Source organism: Orbilia oligospora (assembly GCF_000225545.1).
Source record: "Orbilia oligospora ATCC 24927 unplaced genomic scaffold scaffold00079, whole genome shotgun sequence".
In the NCBI taxonomy this organism is placed as follows: domain Eukaryota; kingdom Fungi; phylum Ascomycota; class Orbiliomycetes; order Orbiliales; family Orbiliaceae; genus Orbilia; species Orbilia oligospora.
The window spans coordinates 1286320-1311547 of NW_011645636.1; the positions used below are offsets into that span (position 1 = coordinate 1286320).

Below are 25228 nucleotides of genomic sequence, written 5' to 3' on the forward strand. Positions count from 1 at the left end.
TCTTATAGATGGGTTTCTGAATTCAATTTATCGGTAGCGCCATATAGTTGCAGATTTCGTACAGCTTTTTATCTCGAATAAAAACCATTCCAATTGAATATTAATGGCTATTAGTATATCTAGGTGGTTTGAGTATCATATGGGGTCACATCTGAAGGAGGCTACTATACTCTTCGTGGATATCCTTGACCAATTATGTATACTGGCGGCTAACCGAAAGCCGCGGCCACTGTCATTGATATCTTGAATATCTTCGTTTAATATAGAATAGTACCTAAATACTTGAGTAGCTACAGGCATAAAGTAGTTGTTTCCTTGAACCAGTTGCAATGTTGCAACGTTGAGCTATTGCAACCTTTATGACGGAGTCTCCATGTTTTTCTTCAAGAACACTACAATATCATCGATCTCATCCGGTACCTTGTACCAGTGCCCAAAAGCCGCATATGCCTTTCATGTTACGTCCATGGATAAATCAAGAAATGCATCTCTAGCTTGTTTTCCCAATAAGACGCTCACCTTCTCATCCTCCTCCCATGACCCAAAAAGGCTGGCGTCTTTAGAGAGGGCCAGCTATCAGCCGTAGAACCTATAGGAGGGAAGTCTATGTTTTCTCTAAGGAAGTTCAACGCCTCTATAACTTTTAATGGTGCTTTCGATGCATTTGTAGAGTTCGAAGTGCTAGTTGTGGTCTTTTCATTCTGACCGGCGCCTATGGGAGCCTCGCCATCGTCGTGGCCGGTTTCATCTCGCTCTTCCTCCTCTTCACTTTCTTCTTCGTCGCTCTCTTCTTCTTCGTCGCTCTCTTCTTCATCTTCTTCATCTTCTTCATCTTCTTTTCCTATGGTACCACTTTCTTCTTCGTTCTGCTCCTCATTATCAAAGCTGCCAAAGCCAAAGCCATGAGTATTGATATTGAATGCTCCTTCATCAGAGCCGTCCGCTCTACCTTTTGCCTCCTGTCCAATTTCTTGAAGGCTCTCATTGACATACTTGACAAACGGAAACCAACCACTCATACCAATATAAGCTCCTAACTTCTCTTCAATAGTGAGCAAAGCATAAATTGATGCAGCACAACCTTGACTCAACCCTCCAAGAATGATATTACTCAGTGATATTCCACTAGAAACCTCATCTCGAATAATTTGATGTACAACCTCGGTCGTTTCTCTTAATCCGTCAACTTGCAGGTTCTCCCGCATGCTAGGATCTTCCAGCGAATAGTTATCGAACCATTGATTGATAGATATTCGTTTGAGAATGGTGGATCGTCGCTTTTTGGCGGTGGGAAATATAAATTTCATAGAAGGGAAGATCTCCCTGAGTGTGCTGCCATCCGCAGTTTGAGAAGCTAAGAGGGCCTCTCCAAATTTAGGTCCGTTACTGCCGCGGCCATGCAACAGGATGCAAGTCTGTGTATGACGCGAGGACGCTTCGACGACAAACGGTTCTAGGTAATCGTGCTTCATGTTGTGGGATGTTGGTATCAAAAAAAATGAAATTTAGTATACAGAAGCAGATGAACGGATTGCGGTGAACGCCTGGATTCAAGGCTGGATTGCATGCGGTCCCGGTATCAGACCTTTATGCAATTCAATCTTATAGGCCTCCGAGCGATTTCTGTGCTACAAAGTCTTTCGGGCGCTAAACCAAATTTTGATTAAAGGCATACATGCGAAATACATAAGGTCACAAGACCAGATCCTATATATATAGCCTCGATGCCCTGATTCGGGATACATACGGCACTGCGCAACCCAATCGACACGGCGGTGGAATCGAAATACGAAATTAAGAGAGTAACATTAGGTAATATTCAGAGCTACAAGTAAAGAATTTTGAAAGACTCCAATATGTTCGTAAGGGCTCTTCTAGTCTAATGCTAAAGGTTAACTTTAGGTTGTAATACCGACTTTCAAGAGCTGGGTATACAGTATTTCACCAAATTAGTTGTCGAGCTTGCATCAGGACCGCTAACTCGGCATAATATGGCTTAATGAGTTTATTCACCATTCCGTCTTTGAACCAACTCTTTAAATATGGCGGTCGATACATTATCTTGGTATACTCCCAGTACTCCGGGTACCAACCTGCCATCTCCCAATCCAAAATCGCTACCACCTTGCCGTCCTTAACCAAAATATTTCTTGGAAGAAAATCGCCGTGTGTGAGGACAATTTTGTGGCCTTTCAGGATATCTTGGACCATCTCACACACCAATCTCGGGAACGCGGTGGCTTCCTTCTCAAGCAGTGTATCAATAATCCCTTGCGAGAACTCCTCCTCAGAGCTGTACGGGCCCCGAGGCGTTTCTGTTTCCGAAAATAGAACATCCTCGCAATGGGTATGGTCTACACATCCAATAAACGTACCCTCCAAAGAACGCAGCTCGTCGAGGATCCGTTTGAGTTGACTGATAATATCCTCCTTTTTTTCTAGACCGAAATCTTCCCAGACATCCTCTAGACAGTCTCCTTCGATGTACTCCATCACGAGATGTGTCTTCTGTGTCTTCTCGTCTTTGTATGATCCGTAGACTTTCGGGACCGGTATTGTGGTATTTTCCGCTATGTATTGCATAGTCGCGGCTTCGGAGAGTCTGTAACTCCCAACTTTCAAGATCGTGTTATCATCGATTTTTTTGACTGTCCCGATATCGGGGAGAAGATTTATCGCCCGCTCTAGCTCTTCAGCTGTAAGGACTCTTGACATCTTGATAATTAGCAACGGGAACTTCGAGGTACTCCTTGGTGGTGTGGTGTTTTTTCTGAACTGTTAAACACCTTATTAGGGGGGTTCGGCCTATATTATAAGGCCGGTGGATGCTAGATCTGCTCATCGTTGTCTGTGCCACATAGGATGATAGGTTTGCTCGTTTATTTTGTTGGATTTTACAAATGCAATATAATTAAAAACGGGGGACGCTTTTAACTGTAGAACTGCCTCATTTCCGCGTAAGAACTTATTACACTTGCGTACGAACGGTACCTGTACCGGTACCTGGACAGGGTGAGAGTGTTGTGCTGTCAATATACTGTACCGAATTCAAGGCGTATAAAGAAAATTATAATGGAACAGAAAATGATTTGAGACTCCGTTCTACGACCCTCTTTCTCTCATTACTTCTCGCAATGTGTCTCAATTGAAAATGGTATTGTGAATATAGATACTCAAGTAGATATTAATAATGTTAAATTCACATCGATGAAAAAACTTCTTAAGGATATTCCTTACAATTTGGCTTAGCTAATATTCTGGAATTGTGGTTCGAAGAAGAATATTATAGCAAGATACATATTGATAACCGGAATTGGCATTCCTAGTGTCCATATAGTGCAAATATTGGTCGACTTTGAATTTCTTGAATTGTTCCATTTTTCGATACTATTCCCTTTATAAAATAATCAAGATAACAATGAAAACTGCAATGGCTGCTGAGAAGGTCCTAAAATCTAACTATTACTGTTGCCGTTGCCTCCAAGTGCCCCATATCGACGCTCAAAATTTTCTGGAATAGCTAGCAGACTTGAAGTCATATCTTTGAAGGTAATTTGCGAAAGTTCTATCCCTCCAAAAGTCTACCATCCGTACTTATATGGTCATTGAACTTTTCAATTCCAAAATTTAAAGAATCTCTTGTCCGTCCGCTTCTCTGTCAAGTCTCTCGAGGTGCTTGACAATAGCTCGGTATATAGCCCCCGCAAACTTGGGTGGCCAAGCATTTCCACTATTAGATGCCAGTTCCAGTTATTCTGTGGCCGGATAACCCAAGGGGATTCGGATACATACACTTGCTTAATAATGCTGGTATCACTGGTACGGCTAAACATGTAATTTACGGGAAATGTCTGGAAAGTGGCATATTCCCGAGGGGTGAAGGGTCTTTTTCCGTTTGGATGAACCTTGCCTTCACCTCCATCGCAAGTAATAGTCTTGTTAAATGGTTGGTCTAAGCGGAATGGAGACGGCTTTGGATGTAGGTAGGGTCGAAAACTGTGATTGTCAGAATTTGCTGGAATGGTGGAGAGAACTTGTCCAATTGTTGGAGTTGTGGGAAGGTTTTGACTATTCAATCCGCCACGCATACGGAAGGGATTAAACGAAGTTGGTGGCGGGAAGTTGGGGACTGGTTCTCCGGGGCTAGTTTTGGTTGTCAAATTAAATCGTTTGGGTATATGTTACGTCTATAGGTTAATGCGAGAACTTACCATGAAGCAATAACGATTAATCTTTTCCTCGCCGAGGCAGCTCCATATTCCGTCGCATCTTTAACAGCCCATCGTACACTGTAGTTATTGCGGACGTATTGATTGATGACTATTGCAAAGTGATCTTTGAACTTTCGGGCCGAGTTGATCCCAAAGGTCTGTTCAGATGTAACTACCCTTGGACGAACGACCTTTAACAGTCTGTCAACTACTAAGGACGCAACTTCGTTCATCTCGTCATTTTTCCCTGGGACGGTATGGACTGGGGAATAAAATTGACAAGGGCAACTCAGATGGATAACATCAGCGTAAAGTCGAGACGCTGGTAGGCTAACACTGAGGGGGTTTGCTGCGAATTCACATATATCTGCTTTGATAGCCTTGCTTTTACCATAGTTCCGCTCGTAAGACATGAGAGCGTCTTCCCATTTATCTACTCCATAGGCAATTTTCAAGCCTGCGATTTTGGCACCACAGGATGCACCCCCCGCACCGCAAAAGAAATCGCCGAATGTATATTGGTGTTTTTTGACTGGTTCCTGAAGCCCGGGGGCTCTACTCGCAATAGTATTTTGTTTTTTAACCGACTTTGAGGTACGCACGATAAAAGTAATTTTCTCTCCGGTGTGTGATTCAGAAATTGTCGTTCTTTTATATATCTTCTTTGAAGTATAAGAGCAGGACTTTGACTCCTCTGAGATCGGAATAGTTAAGTCAATGGCTCTCTCTTCAATTTCTGCCTTTTCAATAGCAACAGCTTCGTCCTTCTCAGACGTCCAAAGGCTTTTAATTAACTTTCGAGGATACCTTCCGAGATGTTAACATGTTAGATATATAACGAAGAGCGATTAATCAATTGAAAGAATCAGAAACATACCTAAAAGCTTCGTCTGCTTCAAATTCTTCTAACAGCCTTACGAACCCTTCGTCACCTATTACGTGCTTCGCTGAACCTTCTCTATCTTCAGCATTATCCCGTAAATTCGCACGACGCCGACAGATGAGTCTGCCAGAATCCTCACCGTCTTGCCATCTTTCTGTCTTCTGTGTCGCGCAGTCAGCTCGGGGTAGGATCCCGCCACAAGTTAGTTCCGTATGATTAGTTAACACTAGTTCCCTGACTCTGACTATATGTTTAACGCTTACGGTCACTTTATCTCTAAGCCAAAATACCTCGCCAGGAATTTTGTCGAAAAGACCGTAACCATGACGAACCCGTTTGAAGAGCTTGCCGACAACGTACTGTCCTTCGTGACAGGTCAAGATCTTTGCAATCCTCACAAAATACGCTACTGTCTGTGGCTTTGTCTCTCCTTCGAGAATAGTCCCTTTTTCTATTTCGACGCAGCCTCCAATGTTTAGAGCTATTTCTTGAAGCTCATTACTCTCTGCTTTCTTTTCTTTGAAGATAGATAACTCAGTAACCGCGATTAGACCTCTTGGTAGATCTTTGATTTGGATAGGTCCTTTACGACGCTTTGGGGTGTTTGGCCTATTTGGGCAGGTACTGTTGGAGACTTCCTCGCTTTCTGAAATTTTGTCATGACCCATGGTAAGATCGATCATCATATTATGGGATCGCTTGTATGCCGACATATTCAACTTGAGATAATCGTAAGACAAGTAGCAACGCTAACTTTAAAATCGAAAGGCGAATTTTCTAACGGGAGAATGAGAAGGTGGATATATCGATACTTCAGATTAGAAGTATAGTGTGAGTTGGAAGGTGTATCTGAGAATACCGAGTCAAGCCGTTAAGAGGACGAGTGTTGAACCTCGAAACGTCCAGATGATATATATCTCATTCGAATTCGAAGTTCTAATGGAATGAGAATGAAATCCTCATGAGAATCAGAATACACCCGAAAGGTCTGGAATCTATGCGAACGTGGTTTTTGGTCAAAAGTTTGAATTGTCAATTTTGGGGCACAATATATCGCATGATCACTGTAAATTCTAAGCTAATGCGTGTATTGAGACCCAAAGAAGTGGGATTATAACCGGCCAGTGCCAGCCGCGGTCTCCAACATTTCGAGTTATTCAGAATCTTGCATCTTTCCCGAGTTCCAACCCCCCAAAGTATTACACTTATACACATATCATTAATAGTCAATAATTGCGTCTCAACTTTCTTTCGTTTCCTCTACTAACCGTATCTAAAGGGCCATTTCACATTCATTCGGCGTCTGTATCATGTTGTTTCTTGCTTGGGGTTTGTGTTGGTAGCGAAACAGCCATTTAAACGTCTTTGGCTGTCCTTCTGCCCCGCAATTTAACTTGGTCTAGCCGTTCGAATCCTAAACTGGAACTAACGTTAACCATCTTTCTGATAAATAGCGGCCCAGGGCGGGTGACGGAAAAACATAGGCCGGACGTCATGAAGTTACGTGTGCGATTTAGGATTCGAGCTGCTATTAGAAGGCGAGCGTTTCGCTCTCGATAGCCCTCCAACTCAAATTCACCTTGCATTCTATCGATAATTATATTTATACTTACGCTTCGAGCTCAAAGGCTTCTACCGGTCGACAAGTTGGGCGTTTTATTTGAAGCCCGGAACGTTCGAACAAGTCTAAGAAAAACCATGGCCGAAGAAGCGAATCAGCTCAATGCGGGTGAAATTCAACCGGATGTCCAGGCACCAACCTCAGCCTCGACTACTGCTCTAGACGAGCTTCGAACTCGTCGGAAAGAGTATTTAAAGTACCAGAACGAAACACAGGCTGCTGCTTTGGAGGGTAGAGCAAGCTTTCTTGCAGATGTTGTGACTTGGGAGGACCCTGTGGCACTTGGCGATGGTGTGGGGCTTACATATCGGGTTTACGCCAAAAGCCATGAAGTTTCACAAGCAGTGAAGGGACTCCGAGAGAATGGATCTTCCGACGAGGTTACTAACCTTGGGATTACCGGAAGTTTCATTTACATTCACGGTGGAGGTTGGAGGGTCGGAAACCTGGACTCGGAAGACTGTGAGTCGGGAACCCCATTTTCCACGTTTTTATTCCCTCCGAAATAGTGTAACGACGACCATTTTATGCTCAACTTCAACAAACGGCTTCTTTAATTAGTAACATGTCGTCGCCTGTGTCACACTTTAAATCTCGTGGTATTCTCTATCAACTACCGCAAGGTACCCGAGCACCCTTATCCTATTCCGATTACGGATGCCAAAGCTGGAGTACTCGCCGTGAATGAGCGGTATATTTCGAAACTCTCAAGTTTGCCTGTTATAATATGCGGATCTTCATCGGGTGGACATATTGCGGGTTTGATCACACAGGCTGCTGTGGAAGGGAGCTTGAATATTCGCCTTGACCGCACGGCTTTACGGGGACCTGTTACGGTCCATCCCGATCATGTCCCGACTCGTTTTAAAAAATCTTACAATTCTTATGATACGAATGATAGCAGGGGTGAATATCAGGGCATGGCGTCCAACATGAGGAATGGAGTGTTCGGTACGAATGCATTTGAAATTAAAAATTGCGTCGAAATTTCTGTCAACCACGCGATTTACAGCTAATAGAAGTTATTCCATGAGCAGGGATGGCTTCTATCCCACAAGGGGTCATTGAGACCGGACAGGCATTCCCACTGTGGGGGGAGTTCAAAGGACACCCACGAACATATATCGAAGTTTCCGACGACGACGTGCTCCTCGATGATGGGCTCTGCTACGCGAAAGCTCTCGAAGAAGCTGGGGTAGAAGTTAAAGTGAAAATTCGCAAGGTGTGTTGGCCGGTCTATAGTCAAGATTGCGCGATTTATCTGGGGTTCTACAATGTCGAATACCATCGCGAGACGATGTGGGCTAACTTGCGAACCATTGTCTGCTTGTAGGGTGATCATACGTGGTGGCTTAAGAAGTAAGGTTTCCCAAAGTGCAGCGTTTGTTGAGATTTTTTCAGCTCTAGACACGGCAGAACTAACAATTGCTTTTCCTTGTAGGTACGATACTGACGAGGGGGCAATTGTAGAAGAGGATTTTGTGCGCGAAGTCGGGCTTTTGATTTCTACACAGCTCGAAGAGCTGAGTATCTAAGCATATCTCGCAGTATACTCCGCTATCTCACGCGATGGCATCGCGACCATCGCGACCGATGCCATTGCATTTGCACATCAGAGACATTGTGCCTAGCTGTGCATTAAATGAAACCGTCTACCGTCTACCGAAACCATGTTTCCGCTACTGCTGCCCGCGAGATCTCGCACTTCGTGGCTAGTGACTAGTTGTGGGGGTTATGAGAATGCTGTGCGCCACGCCAATGCTGGTGGTACCAACCGCATTTGGCCAACACAGCAGACCCACTAGCTTCTTTCACGGTGCGCCAGCACAGCGATTTCCTTTTTCCTGGCTTTCGTGATGCTTCAAAGTCCTTTATACGCCGCATTCCGCCGGATGGCTGCTGTAAAAATATGTACCATTGACCCTTTACCAGGTTTTCCCCTCATTGATTTCGCCGCCTGAAAACTTAATTCTGATGTTAAGTACCTATGCAGCATAAAGGGAGCAAACTAAAACGTTTTCACGGGATTCCGGCTGTTGAGAAACGAGGGCACCATTGGAGCGGCCCAGATTCCGTTTCCCATTTTGAGCCCCCGCCCGCCCTCAACCTGGGACTGGTTGGGGTCGACATATTCGGGCCAATGCTCGACTTGAACTTTTTGTCATTTCATACGAGGAGTCGGTACTCTTGCCGTGCGAGTCGTTTGACGTGGTTCCATGATAATGCGGCGTTCGCTACCAGTACCCATGCCTCCCAACCTTTTTCCCAGTTCCGGGATTTGTGCAACCAACGAAAACCCAAGATACCTAATATGTTTTCCCGTGCGTGCAGATGTGTAAGCAGGGTTATAAGAACCTTGGGGGTTTCCTCGTGCTTTGTTGGCAGCTCGAACACGTCGAAGGAAGGAATCCACGAGCTCTCAGGCAGATTTCGTCAACAAATCACATTCCGGCATCGACGAGCCTAGAAGATCTTTACCTTACCACTCTCTTTCACTTCTAGTTTGAACCCCCAAATCCAGGATAAATAATTGTAGACGTGTCGCCCCCCATCTGTCCCTTCTTTCTGAGGCTTTAAAAGTTTCTCGCTACGGTCCCTACAACTAGTTTACTCGACGCTCTTTCGACACTAACGACACAAAAGTACATGAACGCCTTTGCATTTCGCCTCATTCGACGCTGGTAACGCTATAATTGACCAATCAGTGAGCCGGAATTCACTTCCCCAGAACAACTTGATACACTACACTCGCTATCAACATTCTATACATACATCCCCACACATAAACAGACGCCTGGTTGCCTCGCACATAAAATTCAGTGTGTAATACTTCTATATAAGATCCGAAGATCTACGACAATCATGGAGTTTTCAGATCGAGATACACTTTGCCCTTCCCCAAACTTCACAGTAAAAACCCAATCAAGCACATCATCGACATTCTCGTTAAACGGCTTTAAAAACAGACTATCAAACATCTTTCATTCTTCATCTGCACCAACTTCGCCAACTGAAGATAAAAAGTTCAGAATGTCTATCTTATCTTCTCGATCAACCAAGACTACTACTAGCACCACTCGACGGCTGCGCAAGCAAGCTGTTCGAAACAAGTCGAATCCATCTTCACCACGATCAAATAAAAGTGGAACTAGCTTGCTTAGCAAGATCTCTTTCAAGAGACACATCACTATCAGGACTACCAGGGTCCGAAGATTTTCGACTTTCCACCACAAGCCAAGCACTCTTGATTTCAGATGCGCAGGTGATGAAACTAGCAGCATCATGATATTGGAGCGTGTCAATAGTGTCAATATGAACAGAATGATATTTGGAGCTGTTCAGAAACGACGAAGAGGTGATCTGACCTACTTGCTCACTGACTGTAAGTCCAAAAAACATTTGTATACTGAGACACCAAACAGCTCATCTACTAATATAATTTGTAGGCCCTCCAACGATTGCCTGGATCTCCCCAGATATTGCTGGTGGTTGGGATTTCAGTGAAATCGGAATTACTATCAACTAAATTACCACATTAAATCCTCGACGGAAATGTACAACTACGACTGGCTCTAGAATTATATTAGCTACGGAACTCTTGATGGATACACCGCCCTTTCGGCAAAATCTTACTTTTTCCTTTGTCACTGGAACTGACTAACTCAAAGCCACTCCTTTAAAACCTCTACTTTCCTTTGTTAATTTCTTTTGTATGAGAAGCCGGTCTTATATCCTTTTGCGCGGCGTATACCCGGGGGCTTGGCTTTGTTATTACTATGCGGAAAATATCCTTTTGGCCCTTTTTTACTTGATATTTGGAGTTACCGGAAAGCGTTTGTATATCTATCCTTCGAGTTTTGTTTACTTTTACTTGTCTTTCATCGTTTACTCTCGTATCTTTCCTCTTAGGCCCGCCTCGCGATTCCCTAGGGGTATGGTTGTTCTGATATTTTGATACCTTATGGGCTGGTGGGAATTCTCTTTTTTCACGAATTCCCTTTTCAGAAAAGTTCTTAAACTGTTCGCTTATTGTTGATGCACCCAAAAAAAGATAAAGTATATCTGCTTTCTGTTGTTCTTTCGTCTTCTTACCTTCCTTACGATGATCTTCTCATACACTTTGACAGGAATACATACTGTCGTCACAGTGCTCTCACAGCTAGGATCTAGCATCGAGAGCCGGCTTATCACAATTTCATCTCTTTCAATTCTGTATATTTCTTTTATTTTCCTTTTGTACAATTATCTCCAATTGGTACAATATTCCAAGCTTTTGTTTTTTGTTTTTGTTGTATTTTACGTTTGTTTTCTCTTTGATATATTATCTTTCCATATTCCAAAAGTCGAGCAGCGGTAAGCATGGACTTCCCGGATTAGTATCTGCACAACGTTATATGACAGCGGATAAAATCTGCCGGATAAATTATATTAAAATAAAAGATGGTATGGGTTAGGGTATGGGTTTCACGGTTTTCTTTCTCGTTTTCATTGGCGTATACAATCACCGGTTTGGGGGTGGGGGGGTTCCGAGGAAAAGTCCTTGCTTTCTTGCGCAAAATTTTTTTATATATTTTCATTGCTCCATAATCCCGATTCGGCCTTTTGACCGATTCTTCTTCAATGTTTTCTTGCGGTATTTTTTCGATTCGGTAACTGTATTATATTATTATTATATATATTATTATGAATGACGAAGGGGTGCCCGATACCCGTTTATGTTTGGCATCATTGTCACGATATTGACTTCACGCACATTAAATTAAATTGAACTTCAAGCATCTTTGTTTTTTTTCGCGCCCGAAGTTTGGTATTCCTTTGGACCAACCGAGGGTTCTGGAATGAGGCATTTCTGCTGCGGCTCTTTATGGTATTGGTGGCAGGACTTGCACCGTGCGTCGGACTCTATTGGGGCAGCCAATCGAGCTATCTATAGAGCTAAAGCTGCAGTGCAGTGCTGCTGCATGCAGTTTAAATTACGGCACCTGACCTATCAAAGTGTATGCCCTATCTTTATTACTTTCGTATGAGACGACAAAATACGCCAGGCAGCGAGGATAGATTTGAGAACACCGTTGAAACATAGGAAATTTCAGATCTCAAGGATCGATGTAAGTATGTATATATGTATCTACAATCAAGATTCAAAACATTATTTTTATATATTAAAACAACAACTATAAATCGAAACAAATCACATACGCCATAAAAACTCCTTCCTTCTTAAATCGCGCCAGACGTTCCATATGCATATATGCATTTTTAGAATTTTTTTACAAGTAATTCGTGTTTGAACCTTTTAGTTTTTGTCCCTCCAGGCTACTCCCGCTCCGACTATTCCATCCGCTGTCAGGAGTCTGTGAGTTTGGTCTCGTATGCTCTGACGAGCTTTCGTTTCTTGAATGTTGCATCCTTGATTTCCCCATTAAACTAACTCCACTACCTCCAAATGTACCGAACGAAAGTCTACTGATCTGTTGGTGGATACCATGTAGATCTTGAGGTTCCGCATACTCCTTGCCGCTTTTTGAAGATATCGTCGCATAATCGACTCCGTCTGGGGGTATTGGTGAACTATAGTCGTGTACATCATCCCAACCACTCCAGTTTCCAAAACTATCATGGTTGTTTGAAGTCCATTCAACGAATTGCTCGCAATGGGGTTCCTTGACGAAGGTCATTATTCTGAATAATGTATCACCTACTTCCCGTGGGGTAGGTCTCTCCTCGGGGTCCTTCGATAGCATTTGTGAAACCAAAACGAGTACGGCAGCAACTACTTCGTCATCTCGTTTCGTAGCCTCCTTGTGTAAATCCTTAATCCACTCGTTTGTTTCTGGGATGTTGGCGTGGAATGAAGAATCCGGTTGGCCTCCGCCTCGGGAGCCAGCAGCGCGGTTGTGGCGTGCCCGAGCTGACGGGAAGTTTGATAGCTTTTTCTTTTGAGAGTGGAATGTTAACATGTCGAGCATGATGCATCCCAGTGAAAATACGTCTGATTTGGCGGCAGGACGGCATATCCACTCGGCTACTTGGACGGCACCCGTGGAGACACCTTTTTGGCTGGTAGTGAAAGTGCGGTGGCTTTCGGCGTGAGACGGTGCATCAAATGAAAGTGGTGAACAAGCGCCAGACATTGGGGTTCCGCGGCAAGCTTGGTTGGAGGAGGTAAACGAGGGGGCGACATCACTTTGGAGAGAGAAACGACGAGATGTTTCAATGTCATCAACACCAGCTGGAAGAACGGCAGTAGAAACCTTTTTCTTGCCTTCTACAGCTTCACGGTGGGCGGGATTTGCCATTCGTCGACCTGTTCTGCCGCCGTCAAAGTGTAATCCTGTCGGAGACTGGGATATGCTGAATTGTGCTACCCTTAAGAAAAGCTCTGGTGCGGAGTATTCGTATCTTTCATTATCATTTGCATTTGCTGTCCTTGTGAATGCTAAGCGTCGTTGGCTGCCAACGTCTGAGAAATAAATTTCTCCGGTCTTGCCGTCGATAACAATAGATCTCGGCCTGATATCGCCGTGTGGTATTTCTTGGTCGTAAAGATAAGCCAATCCATCGCTCAAGCACCTCATCCAATCTAATAGCTTGAATCTCCTGCTGTCCTCTGCCATCTTCGAGAATTCCGCTGGGGGGTTATGTAGAAATGACCTTAGTGTGAAATCGGTTGCTGGCGATAAGAGAAGATATCCATGTCCTTTGAAAGTATAAGATGCCCATAGTTCGACAATATGACGGTGTGAAACCACCCGAAATGACTCAACCTCCTCCATAAACTCAGGCAGTAGAGAGTTTCCATCTCGATCAACGAGGGGAAAGCGTTTCCTAGTCAGCAAATTATCCGGGTTTCGAGGACATCGAACTTGGTCTACTGGTTGCGAGAATAATACAGAGTAGTTTTTAATGATGTCGAGCGGTACGGTCTCGAATTCTTCAAAGTCGATATGGGCGCCGTTATAAAGGAATCGTAGAAGGTAATTGTACTGTGCCTTGTGGAATTTTCGATCAAGAACTGGATCTGCGACTCGATTAAGTTTTAAACGGGGTATGGACTCCAAAGATATCGGCAAGTCGTCATCGCCCCAGCTGTCATCGGTAATCCAGAATATCTAGTAATTGTTACGTAACGGTTAGCAGGGGGTGTTCGGTTGTTCCGTTCCCGGTAGGGCTGTTGAGGCTTATTCTGACACCAACATACCTGTTCAGGGATCCCCAGGTCTACTAATATCAAAAACAACTTCTGCGCCCTCGAAATAATCCACTCGGCGTATGTCGTTTCAGTCAAACCGTCTCCGAATCCGACTGGTTGACTGAGTCTCGGTATTAAGGGCTCAGTCGCAGGGACCTTTCGTAAACAGTCTTCAATAAACTCCTTGGTAACGGTATTTGATATTCTCGCATCATCCCAGAATCTACTCTCTTTGCTTTCCGAAATCCCAGATTGACTCCAATATCCCGACTCCGCTGAAGTATTTGATCTTGACGATATATGTGACAACCTTGATTCTACATTTCGGGTGTGAATTTCTGGCCTATGATCGGAGTGGTAGCTCGGTCGATGTGAGTGGTGCCCAGGATCAGATGAGAAGCCGGTACTATGACTGTGGGTACTCCTCGGCCTAGTACTCGAGCTGATAGTAGCTGAAATCGCAGCGCCTTCCGTGAACAAGCCTTTCTTGCTAGCATATGGATTAGGTGCACTTTTTACATCCTCGCTACCTAGCCGGGAACCCAACCCGCCCCACAGTTTAGTACTACTCTTTGGCTCTGGACGCTCTCGCTGGGCGCTGGGTAGATGCGCTTTAGAATTCGGCAAGGCCATAGCCTTAACGGCCCGTAGTGAAGCGACCGTGGAAATCCGACGTTTGGATAATGTTTCTGATGTTTTATCGTCTGCAGATTCCCCGGATGAGACTTCAACGGCCGGGGCCTTTGACTTCTTCATTTTCATGTGCCCGGACCGCGAAGAGAAGAAGACTTGCTCCTGCCTAGGAGCCGCTGCGCCACGAGGCATTGTTTCGGTGCTCTTTCGATACCAGGGGCAAATATTGTATTCGTTGTAGAAACAAGCTTTCCTTAGCTTGTCCCAAAAGATTGATTCGATGTCGCAATTCCCAGGTTTCGAAGAAAGCTAGTTAGACGTTTTTTGTAGTCAGCGAGCTGGCGATCGCGAGAGAAGTACGGGGAGGTTACGATTTGATAAAAATAACGTAACAATCTGGACCAAATATATGATTTTAAAAGAGCGCTGCAGGACGCTGCAATGTTCGAACTTACTTTTTCCACCAAGGGAAAGGGTGAAAGCTCATATCTGGTTCCTTGCGTTATTTTTTCATGTAAAAACGAATTGTCAGAGGTAAGATGAAGGCAAAAAATGAATAGCGGCGGTTACTCAATCAAGAAAATATAGCTAGTTCAAGCGGATATATCAAGGGTTCTTAAGCTGTGGATACCCTCCAAAAAGTGGTGGGTGCATGTCGGTCTTGTTTCCCAGATATCGAATTAACCTGGCTTAACCTTCTGGACTGCAGTTCGGCTCGCTCTTGAACCCGCCAAACTATGGGTTCTTTCCCTCGGGTTTCTTGACGAGTATGCATATCGAGGTCTGAGGTCCGGGGTTCTCGAAACTTTTCATCAGCCGTCCTTTTGGTGGTAGATTTCAAGAAAATTCTGGTATTCTGTACCAAATCGACGGTTTCGTCACAAGATACAATATGTAGGCTGGTACGCGATTGCAAGACCCAGTCTTAGCGTCACTCGCTTTCGAGCCTACCAACAAAACCTTGGAAACCTCGATGCACCCCACTCGATGTGGATAAGAAGTCGAGAGAAAAAACGGAACGCCACTGACGGTACACTGCATTCATAAGAGCATTCGAAGGGTCAGCGGATAGTCAGTAAAACCCAGATTTTCAGCGTAAAAATCTACAGCCCTATTCCTGGGTCTCGATCTTGCATTTGCTAGGGATTGATGCCATGTGCAGCTGTGCTAGATACTTCTGTCGTGGAATCCGAACGCTCGGTTTAAACGAAAGAAGCCTAATAAGTGCGGGTCCGATATGGTAAGGGTTAGCAAACGCCACAGCCTCCATAATGTTCGCCCCTTCGGGACTGAATCGTTTCGTGACGAGCCCGGGTAGAGATAGGCTGTAGACGGTCCTTGTTGAGGCGGAGGAGGGCGTAACACCTTCAGCGCCTCACCCCTCGTTTTCATAAGTATTGCCGTCCCTACTACGTATGGATATAGATCCGGCCTCTAGTTAAGGGAACCACCGCCTCTCGCTCAATCGCACCATGATTTGTGATATGTTCCCTCATTGGCATTCCTATAATATGCACAGATGGTATGGGATCACGTTGAACCCCTCAAATTCTGCCGATCTTTTTCCAGGATGTGCTCAAGATATCTTTTCAAGCAGAAGCGTTCGAAATGGCTGTTATCAATGCCGTTTCGATCGACACCCGGTGCACCCTCCAGCATACGCAAACTTGACCTTTATTGTAAGCACTAAGTTCGAAGCTGCCAAATTATAATGGGTATTTCTCAATGGAAAGAGCCCCCAAATTCGTCCTGTCCTGCCAGCCAGTCTTGAAATCCGAAATAAGGGTGGAGGACTCCAAGTTCATGACAAGGGTTAGCACCCCACCGAGGACCATTCCTTAACCGGCAAATTGGGAGCTCGCGAAGTTTCAACCCATGGAAGGTTCGTCGGAGTACATTCTTTGAGCTTCATAGAAAATCGGGGCAGACGACCTATCGCGTGTAGGAATATAAATATCTCCCACGAACGTATCCAAATATAAACACTTGGATCGATTGAGAGCTGAATGTCGTGAATCAACATCTGACGGCGTTACCGATTGCCGATGGAGTAACCGTTAAACGAGTCACCCAATTCAGGTGCCGTCTCCGCGGATTCTACCCAAGAATAAGGCCCTGATAGGCTGGAAGGGTCAGTATGTACCAATGCATCCTGAACTTCGATTGGGACAGGTGTGAATGGGGCATGCAGGTGGGCGCCAAGGACTTTAGCCTGGTTCCTTTTTGGATAGAGAATAGAATTGCAACAACAACAACACTTTCTTAGAGGCAGCCTATATAAGTAGTGAGTAATTTTCAGCTGCTGAGGAGCTCAGATGTTTATCAATTGAATTTCAGTGTTACCGAATCGCCTCTGAGCCATCATATTCTCTATCGAGAATGTAGATGCCGGTCTCAAGGCACCAAAGAACACACAGGCACAGTAATGAGGAGCAAGCCCTAGACATAAAATCATAGCCTCGGTGAAATCCGTGGCAGACAAAATACACTCTTTACACTCTCAGACCTCATAACCAATATCCCGACTACCCGATCTTCTTGTGACAGGTGAAAACCCAACAATGGCAGTCATGCCGCGACTTGGTATTGCTTGCTTAGATACCTTTCCCCTCCGGGGTGGCCCTTTACTGTCGCTGCGGGTGGATCTCGCGACCATTTAATCATTGCTTTTTTCACTGCCACGCCAGCTTCTACAACTTCTTCGACTGTATCGTATAACCAACCCTCCCCAAGCTCCGACTCGAGATTGAAATATACCGATCTCAAGTGCCACAGGCCCATCCCAGAATCAATTCCTAACTTCTTTTTCGTGTGATTCTCTAGGATGTCATTCATCACATCCATCGTCAAACAGCCGCCCGCTTTGCATGGGAAGAGGTATTCTTGATGCCAGTGACTATTTTCAACCGTCCCCCCCGTATTTAAAAATGCAATAAAGGGTCGTATGTCGATGAGAAAAATCAAAATAAGTCGTGAAAGTGGATCAGGAATAATGGTTCGAAAATATTGCTTTACCCTCCAGTCGAAGGAGAGGATAACCAAGTGGCCGTTCTCGTAGTGAAGGGTACGGTACCCCTCACTAGCTTTAAATTAGTCTTGGTTCTAGCGTATTCAGGACTCTCGACAGAAAATTATTCAAGATGACTTACCTTCTATTAACGTTTATGAAGGAAAGACTAAGTATATCCCTAACATCTAAAATCTTTGGGCATGTTGCGAAAAGAAGACACATAATGAGTTCCAAGAAGACTTGTACATCATTGTGGTATTGAACTGGGTCTGGGTAATCCCCTCTTTGTAGTTCTAAAATGGTAGGGGTGTCAGCCGGGTCAGGGCGATAGCCAGCTCCTACCAAGAGGTGCCCAATGCGATCGCACTCATTTTTCACAGGCCTTTTTTTATTCTCAAATCCTAGTCCACAGCTAAGAAGAAACTTCTTGAACTTTTTCGTTTTTGTCAAAGGAGAAGAATGGGGCGGCGGCGGGATATTTGCATCAACTTGCGCAGGCCGGAGGAAACCAGCGGGTAGTGGCGCTGTGCCGGAAGCATGCTTCTGGTAATTGCTCAAGATATTGAAGAAACCCCTATTGACAAGATTCTTATTTCTCTCCTCTGTTAAGAAGCCATACCCTACAAGGGCTTCGTCGGGATCGTCGAATAGACCCTTGAATGCATCTGGGGGGACAGTTGTGTAGTTTTCGAATGTCAGACGCTTTTCGACCCACCAGATTGCCTCCTCAAGACATAACTCAACAAAGTATATATAGTCGTCCGCATCAACCAAGGAGAGCCAAGGATACTGCTTAAAATGTATTTTAGAAAGTTTCCTCATGGTTCTAATTTTCGGTTCTGACGACTTCCAGTTGACTGAGCTTGGGGATGGACCCTCGGAGGAGTGCTGCGAGTCCCCAGCCATCGGATCGGGAGTAGAATCTTCTGAATTCTGTTGAATCGTACTATCGGCTCCTATTGTTGCTTGTGCCGGACTAGCTGCAGAGGAAGGCCCAGCACCTCCGTCGGCATCATCTTCGGCCTGGTTCAGGTATAATTGTCTAATGTTGTCTTCTGTTTCTTTCCTGCGTAATCCAGCCATGATTAAATAGATGTTCGATCCGTTCTGTTGTCGTCGTCCAGTAAAGAAGTATAGTGAAGTGAAGGCTCGAAATATATCGATCAAAAAGGTTACTCGAAGGAAAGGAAATAAATCTTTACGTTGAGGATGTAAAAGCAATACTCTAGAGCCAGGTAGGTCATGACAAGTAAGTCATGGCAATCTATCGTGATGCACGACTAGCTAGTAGGACGTCGGTTGTGTTTAACGCTTCGTTCATGCATTATGCTCAGCACAGCACAGCTAAATAGTGAACGTTCCTTTATACCCATATATCTTGATTGTCTCGATCGTCTAAGTTTGACGTGCGTAGCAGATATATATTTCGAATATCTGTTGCCAATATGGCCAATATTAAATAGGAACCTAGGATATATCTTCCTAGGATCCTTTGATTAATTCCACCGGGCTGATTGCACGACTATCTTCTCTTCAGAATAGTTAATGATTCTATAGGCTTTTGGACATCGGGATTGCGAGAAGTTTGTGACACATCACAAAGCGTCTGCTTACGTCTAGTCTATCAACTATTGTGTCAGAAGCAGGGTGTTTTTTGGTATATATACCGTTTTAATAAAGCTTTTTCGTTATAATACGGTATTACGGTGCTCAATACGGATTGAAACAGCATTGGAGGAGAAATTTTACTAATAATTAGGATTCGAACGGTATTTGAAAACACTACTTTCTAGCACATTAGATAAATCGAAGGGCTTAATAACCTGCCAAAGGTTTAAAACTATTATAGTCACGTTTCACAGAGATCTGCGGATCAATATTACGGGCCTGGGCTGGGGGAGAGTGCTGCATAGCCAACACATAAATTGTTGTAATTTTAGATGTGAATCGTTCGCAACTTGCATGCTGGCTGGCTTGGCCCGGCAAGCATGAGCTACAATTGAAAAAGGTTATATATTTACACCTTTGGACTAACTGCAGAACGACGCCGAAATTACCGCAGGACTATAATTTATAATATGCTAGCACACAAGTGAAGAGGGCCCGGGGCTCCGACTACAATTCTCAGTTGCAAATGCATAGTTACGTTATTCGTAATCTAGTTAATGGCGTTCATATGAGAACAATATCTTCCGCCTCGAGCGCCTGGATTCGAGGCTAAACAATATCCACGAAGCGGTTCATGTTCATTAATATTATAATGCGTTTCCTAGTGGTCTTCTTTACGAATACTAGCTTTATGTGAGGGGGTTTGTGCTCGGGTTATGCAACGGATCTAGTCAGCACGCTAGCACACTAACTTAGTTATGAATCTCGATCTCGTTTTGCGCAGGTTTTCCCACGATTAAGTACTGCCGTAGCATTGATCATTCCGCACCCGGGTATCCATGCGCCTTTATAGACATGAATCCACCTACGGCTAGATTCTCGTACAAAAGCCTATGGAAGCTTGACGCTCAGATATCTCCATAGTCTAAACTTTGAATCGCAGGGAACAAAATCGTAACGATGTTGTTTTTGACGCCATTCAAATCCTCCAAACCAAATTTCACATTCCGATTTTTTATGCAAACATGGCTTTTATTAGCACCGTTGGCCACCGTTAACGGGCAAGGGGGCGAGAAAAAATTCCCTAGCCCGGGAGCCGAACGTCAAGAGTTACCAGTTGGATATGGGCCTCATATGATTGCTAGCAATCGTGCGTGGATCATAGATGAGGCTGGATTGGCTCTCGCAGCACTTCATCAGAAACAGGCTGAGGCCGGGCTGTATGACATAAATGAAGAAGATGTTGGGTGGACCAACCCAGGTGAACTTGTCATTGTACCGGTGCAAAAATGGCTCCGTTTCGAAAGGGACTTAGGTACCGACGATCCCAATGAACAATACAACCACCCGTTGTTCAACCTCCTCGCTCTGGGCAAAAGGGTAACGCAAATGCAGTCTAATATATACCGGCTATTCTTCATTATCCAGCGAGCGATTCCCGCAATGGGTATCAAAGAGCCTCGCGAGCTTTATGAAGTGTTCGACTTAATGTATTCCCTATTCACGGCGCAAATTCGGAATCGATTCCTTGGAAATCCCAAGCTTTTGAAAAGGGCTCGGGATGTCCTAAAACCAGATAGTCCTGTTGTGGCAGCAGCACTGGCAGTGGTGGGTCAACAGACTCGAGCAATTTTCGAGAACATGATGACGGGAGCCATAAAGACTATGGCTGCTCAGGGTGCAGCGCAACTATACCTAGAGTTTCCAGGAGTACTAGACCCGGGAGGGATTCTTGACTCAAATCTCGTAAATATATCTAAAGCGGGTGGCTTCGAGGACATCACTACTAAAGATGAAAAAGTCGTCCTTTTCAATCTTTTCGATATCGGCGCGGGGAGCGTTGAGGATGACGATATTTACATCAATGATGGTAAATTTTTGCTGACGTGGGAAATAATATATTACGCCTTTATCAAGGTAAACGGGCTCATGAGGGCCCTTGGTATGCTGTTATCACCTCGCCTAAACTTCTACAGCAAAACCTATGGTGAACTACCCAAACCCGCTAGAAGTCTAAATATCAAAAAGCCTGGATATATCGACCGCCGGTTGCTCGGAACTGGAGGTTACATTGGCGAGAAGTACGGCAAAAACCTTATCGACTTCGAGCCTAATGACCCTCGATGGGAACTCTGGATGAAAACTTCCGACAAAAAGTACTTCAGTGGTATTTTAACGCATTTGTTAACAGAGATGGTAGCAGAGGCACAGGTTGCATTACCGGCCATGCTGGATTGTATTGCGGATATAGCGGTACAAATTCATGCAAGTGGCTTACCAGCTTCTTCAAAGCTTGGGCCGGTACCTGATTTCGCTATCCCGACTTTTTTGCTTGGGACTACTGAGCGGATGAGTGTAGATTTAAGTTTTTTTAAGAACTACCCGGAGTTTTACGCTAGGACGAGTATGTATCAAGTTGGACGACTTGCAGAAGAAGATCCGGCAGCTTAGAACCCGGATCTTACGAATCAATCGCAGAATTTGCTGCCGGAAGTCTAGTTTAAGAACCAGAATAATATAATAATGATCGAGATATTTCGAGACTAGATTTGATCCAGTCTCAATTTAGCCACAGTCTTGAACAAGGTATCGTAGATCAAGGGCCTTAAAATTCGATTCCATGCCGATATATATGTATCACACTAGTTAAGTCAATCTTAAAGGATCATTGGAAATAGATGTGGAAATATCTTAAAAATCTTGTTAAATTCAGGGCTCGTACACTTGGGGCCTAAGAAAGGGGTGTGGATATTTGTATCATTCCGGTACTCGTGCGCATATGCGTCATGGAGTTTAATAAGCGAGCATCTTGCCTTCTCGCTAGGCTCCTCAACTGTGCGGGCACCAGTTAACGGTTAAATTGGCCAGTAGCACGGTACTCCCACACGTACATGTGAACCTTTGGCGGTTGATGACCCCAATAATATCATTCTTACATCCATCAACGTGCTTTGCCAGTCAGGACTATACTATAGTACCACCTAACCAATGCGAGTTTTCTGCAAGTTATCCCCACGGATCTGTTCCGGGATCGAATACTAATAATATATGCACCACACTGACTCAGCATGGATAGCTGGCCAAAAATGACTTAGGTATATGGCTTTGTGAAAGAGTGCGATTACTATGCGTAATATTCTTTTTACGTACCTCTCGCCTCCTCGATATAAATCGATTTAATCTTGCTATTTGGCTCCTGGTATATCAAAAGGGAGCAAATTAATAGTGAGGACCTAGTTAGTGAGTATCCAATAGTGTTCAAAGGCGGTAATAAATATTAGTTCTATAGACGTCGATATCTAGATCTAGACCACCCTTCACACTCAGATCTGATACCAGCAACGATCATATATCCATAGATCAGCAATACAGCCTAGACCCCAAAATTTGTCTGGGCCAGAGACCGGTCTGGCTTAGGTATGAAACAATATATAAGCCTATAGCTATATTGGGCTAATATAGTTGATAACTTGTCATAGCCCATTTACAGAGCTCAACCCAACCTCCATATATCCCCGCACAGAATTTTGAAAACAAACCCAGAAATCCTGCTTAACATTTGAAAGATGTTATCAAGAGATACTTGTGGTCAAACAAAAAGTGGCACCACACCACATGCACACGGTACGGTACGGCTTTGGTGTCTTCTGAACACCCCTCAAATATGCCCGAACGCCACAAAAGTTCAAACCGCATTGCATATGCAAGTATGTTACTAGTGTAGAATAATAGGGCAACTCCAGCAATACTGCAGCTGGTAAACCTTGCCTACCCGTATTTAGGCACCGACGCGAGTTCGCCACTGTTTATGCAGGTATTGAATAAAAGGTTAGGACTAAGGAGGGCTGTAATTATAGACGTCTGTCAGACAAATGGCTCTGAATCTGTTTCAGAAATATGTGGGATTTGTTGTGATTTATGAGATTTGTTGGAGGAATGTTGGAGATTTGAACCGGGTATCGAATACTAACTGTACTAAATTTTAGTTCTTAGTATAATATAATATCTGGCAGGATATGCGCATGATGGGATCTGCTTAACTACTTAAGTATATAAGCACTTAAGAATTAATGTCCGCGAGGACCCTGAAGGCGGGAGCTCGTTTGTTCATCTAGCTCCGATTTTAGTCGCTTTCAGGGAGGGGCTGGTGAGCCGCCCATTCTAGACCGTACAACTACTTATCGAAAATCGAAACTAACCTTTAAATCAAGGAGTTATATGTTATATTCAAATGTTTTTACTTATATGGTTATTCGTGTCTCGTAATACCATTAATACATTATAATACAGATGCCCTGAATTAAACAAAGAGCGTATGTAGCTAAACGCCAGTATATACCTGCAATATCCGGAAAGCTAAAACTTAATGGAAAAGGCAAAATAAGGGTATTATATTGGTACGGCCTCTAGAATTACCGGCCCAACGGTACCAAGTGAGGGCTTGTCTCCGTCAATCGCCGCTTTAGTCGTATATAGCCATAACCGTCCATTGTTCGTTATTGCTAAGAGCGAATAGCTTCCTCCGTTACCCTCAAATTGACCAGAGACCACCTTGCCGCCGGAATCGAAGTTATGTTCGACTAGGATTTGTTGAGCAACAGGTTCTTGTAGATAAATTTGCTCCGCTTTCGCGTCCACTTTGTCAGCGGCAAATGGAGTTCCATCTCCCCCTGTAACCTTGCCATCAGGACTCGCGCGGAAGATGATGCCTTGGTTGACATTATTAACAAAGGCCAGGCGTTTATATGGAGGCGTGCTGGTGCCTTCATCCACCGTGTACATGTAGAATCCCTTCCATGCCTGAGCGTCGTCATTCTCGGCGACGTCCGCGACACGAATCTTGAAGTATAGATCTGTTGCAACCGCAGATTCTGTCGCAGTGGTGGTGACGGAGAGATCTTGAGTTGTAGACTCGGTAACAGTAACGGTGATAGTTTCTACGCCAGGGAGATGAAAGTAACTTGTACCACCCTCAGCTATCCCAACACAGCGACAAGCTGAAGCGTAGTCGCTGGATTGCGCGCATGCGGAGGCGTAGGCTGGAATGGTAGCTACTCCTCCTTGTCGCTTCATAAGAGGTGCTGACGTAGTGCCGACTGTGATAGTAGTCCATGCTGTCTCGACCACAGTGTTTGTCGATGTTGCAGTAAATGTTTCAGTCACTACCGTACGTCTACCACGCCGATTAGATGCAGTTCTTACGAAGCTAAATTTGAGACTCGTGTCTGGTGGAGTGCTTACTCTGAAGAAACTGTGCTCACAGTCCACACGAATGACCGACAATCAGAGCTAACTGACTCGTGGATGAAAGGTGATGGGCCAGCGAGAGCTTGAATATGATATCAAAATTAGCCCATGATTTTGGGTGTTCGAAATTCTGAGGTATCGAATAAATCTTACCTGCTAGACACTCGTCAAGCACACAATCACAATTGCAGTTATCCTGAGCTACCGCAGTCCCCGCCAACAGGGCGATTGCTCCGACGAAGAAACGCATCTTGAATAACAACCTTTTGCCCAGTCGTGTATACAGATATATTTCGAATCTTCCCAAGGAGTTTCGACGTCGAGAATTCGTCTGTTGCTTTTTGAAGGAATGGAGAACCCTTTGCAAACAGCGAATAACCGGCCTGGTTAGGGATATATAAATAATTCCTTCATGTTCATAACAAATTTTCAAATTTTTAAGTCAAGTGTGGATCAACGGACATGAACCATTGCATATAGCGGCTCCACTTTGTTGGTGTTGAGGCGCAATGTAATCGCCTGTAGCATCCCCAATTGGGTTAAAGAAGGTTGGGTATTCCGGGGCTGGGCGGACCTTTTTGAAAAGCCTAGCACGGCTTGTTTTTGAATCCCAGCGAAGAATACAAATGAATGGGTATTCCGGCAAGGGGAGCGGAATTCTGGGACTCTAGACTAGGCACTCCAAGGCGATGTTTAAAGCGCTCCTAGATATTCAGGTAGCACATATAAACGGCGCGATCCTGCATTAAAACTCCTAGCAGCCGGTTATCGATCTAACCGAGTATCAAATGATGCATCGATGGCCCTTGCAGCGTAGTATATG

The 25228-nt window shown here is 44.5% G+C and overlaps 9 protein-coding genes across 9 annotated transcripts; 3 read left to right on the forward strand and 6 right to left on the reverse strand.

Annotated features, from left to right (window-relative positions):
• Positions 1–515: 515 nt before the first annotated feature.
• AOL_s00079g384 (uncharacterized protein) lies at positions 516–1472 on the reverse strand (the record flags this gene model as incomplete). The annotated part of the gene is made up of 1 exon (XM_011124259.1): positions 516–1472. One exon carries the CDS (start codon positions 1470–1472, stop codon positions 516–518), a length of 957 nt encoding a protein of 318 aa, XP_011122561.1.
• A 469-nt stretch (positions 1473–1941) lies between these two features.
• AOL_s00079g385 (uncharacterized protein) lies at positions 1942–2715 on the reverse strand (the record flags this gene model as incomplete). The annotated part of the gene is made up of 1 exon (XM_011124260.1): positions 1942–2715. One exon carries the CDS (start codon positions 2713–2715, stop codon positions 1942–1944), a length of 774 nt encoding a protein of 257 aa, XP_011122562.1.
• Positions 2716–3627: 912 nt separating this feature from the next.
• AOL_s00079g386 (uncharacterized protein) lies at positions 3628–5807 on the reverse strand (the record flags this gene model as incomplete). Its single annotated transcript, XM_011124261.1, has 4 exons — positions 3628–3730; positions 3793–4143; positions 4212–5018; positions 5089–5807. 4 exons carry the CDS (start codon positions 5805–5807, stop codon positions 3628–3630), a joined length of 1980 nt encoding a protein of 659 aa, XP_011122563.1.
• A 985-nt stretch (positions 5808–6792) lies between these two features.
• Positions 6793–8250, forward strand: AOL_s00079g387 (uncharacterized protein; the record flags this gene model as incomplete). Its single annotated transcript, XM_011124262.1, has 5 exons — positions 6793–7177; positions 7277–7666; positions 7753–7937; positions 8049–8074; positions 8157–8250. 5 exons carry the CDS (start codon positions 6793–6795, stop codon positions 8248–8250), a joined length of 1080 nt encoding a protein of 359 aa, XP_011122564.1.
• A 1327-nt stretch (positions 8251–9577) lies between these two features.
• AOL_s00079g388 (uncharacterized protein) lies at positions 9578–10241 on the forward strand (the record flags this gene model as incomplete). The annotated part of the gene is made up of 2 exons (XM_011124263.1): positions 9578–10097; positions 10162–10241. 2 exons carry the CDS (start codon positions 9578–9580, stop codon positions 10239–10241), a joined length of 600 nt encoding a protein of 199 aa, XP_011122565.1.
• A 1744-nt stretch (positions 10242–11985) lies between these two features.
• Positions 11986–14732, reverse strand: AOL_s00079g389 (uncharacterized protein; the record flags this gene model as incomplete). The annotated part of the gene is made up of 2 exons (XM_011124264.1): positions 11986–13827; positions 13917–14732. 2 exons carry the CDS (start codon positions 14730–14732, stop codon positions 11986–11988), a joined length of 2658 nt encoding a protein of 885 aa, XP_011122566.1.
• Positions 14733–17685: 2953 nt separating this feature from the next.
• AOL_s00079g390 (uncharacterized protein) lies at positions 17686–18633 on the reverse strand (the record flags this gene model as incomplete). Its single annotated transcript, XM_011124265.1, has 1 exon — positions 17686–18633. One exon carries the CDS (start codon positions 18631–18633, stop codon positions 17686–17688), a length of 948 nt encoding a protein of 315 aa, XP_011122567.1.
• Positions 18634–20118: 1485 nt separating this feature from the next.
• On the forward strand, positions 20119–21609 carry AOL_s00079g391 (uncharacterized protein; the record flags this gene model as incomplete). The annotated part of the gene is made up of 1 exon (XM_011124266.1): positions 20119–21609. One exon carries the CDS (start codon positions 20119–20121, stop codon positions 21607–21609), a length of 1491 nt encoding a protein of 496 aa, XP_011122568.1.
• Positions 21610–23547: 1938 nt separating this feature from the next.
• Positions 23548–24655, reverse strand: AOL_s00079g392 (uncharacterized protein; the record flags this gene model as incomplete). The annotated part of the gene is made up of 3 exons (XM_011124267.1): positions 23548–24331; positions 24400–24487; positions 24559–24655. 3 exons carry the CDS (start codon positions 24653–24655, stop codon positions 23548–23550), a joined length of 969 nt encoding a protein of 322 aa, XP_011122569.1.
• Between the last annotated feature and the right edge of the window lie 573 nt (positions 24656–25228).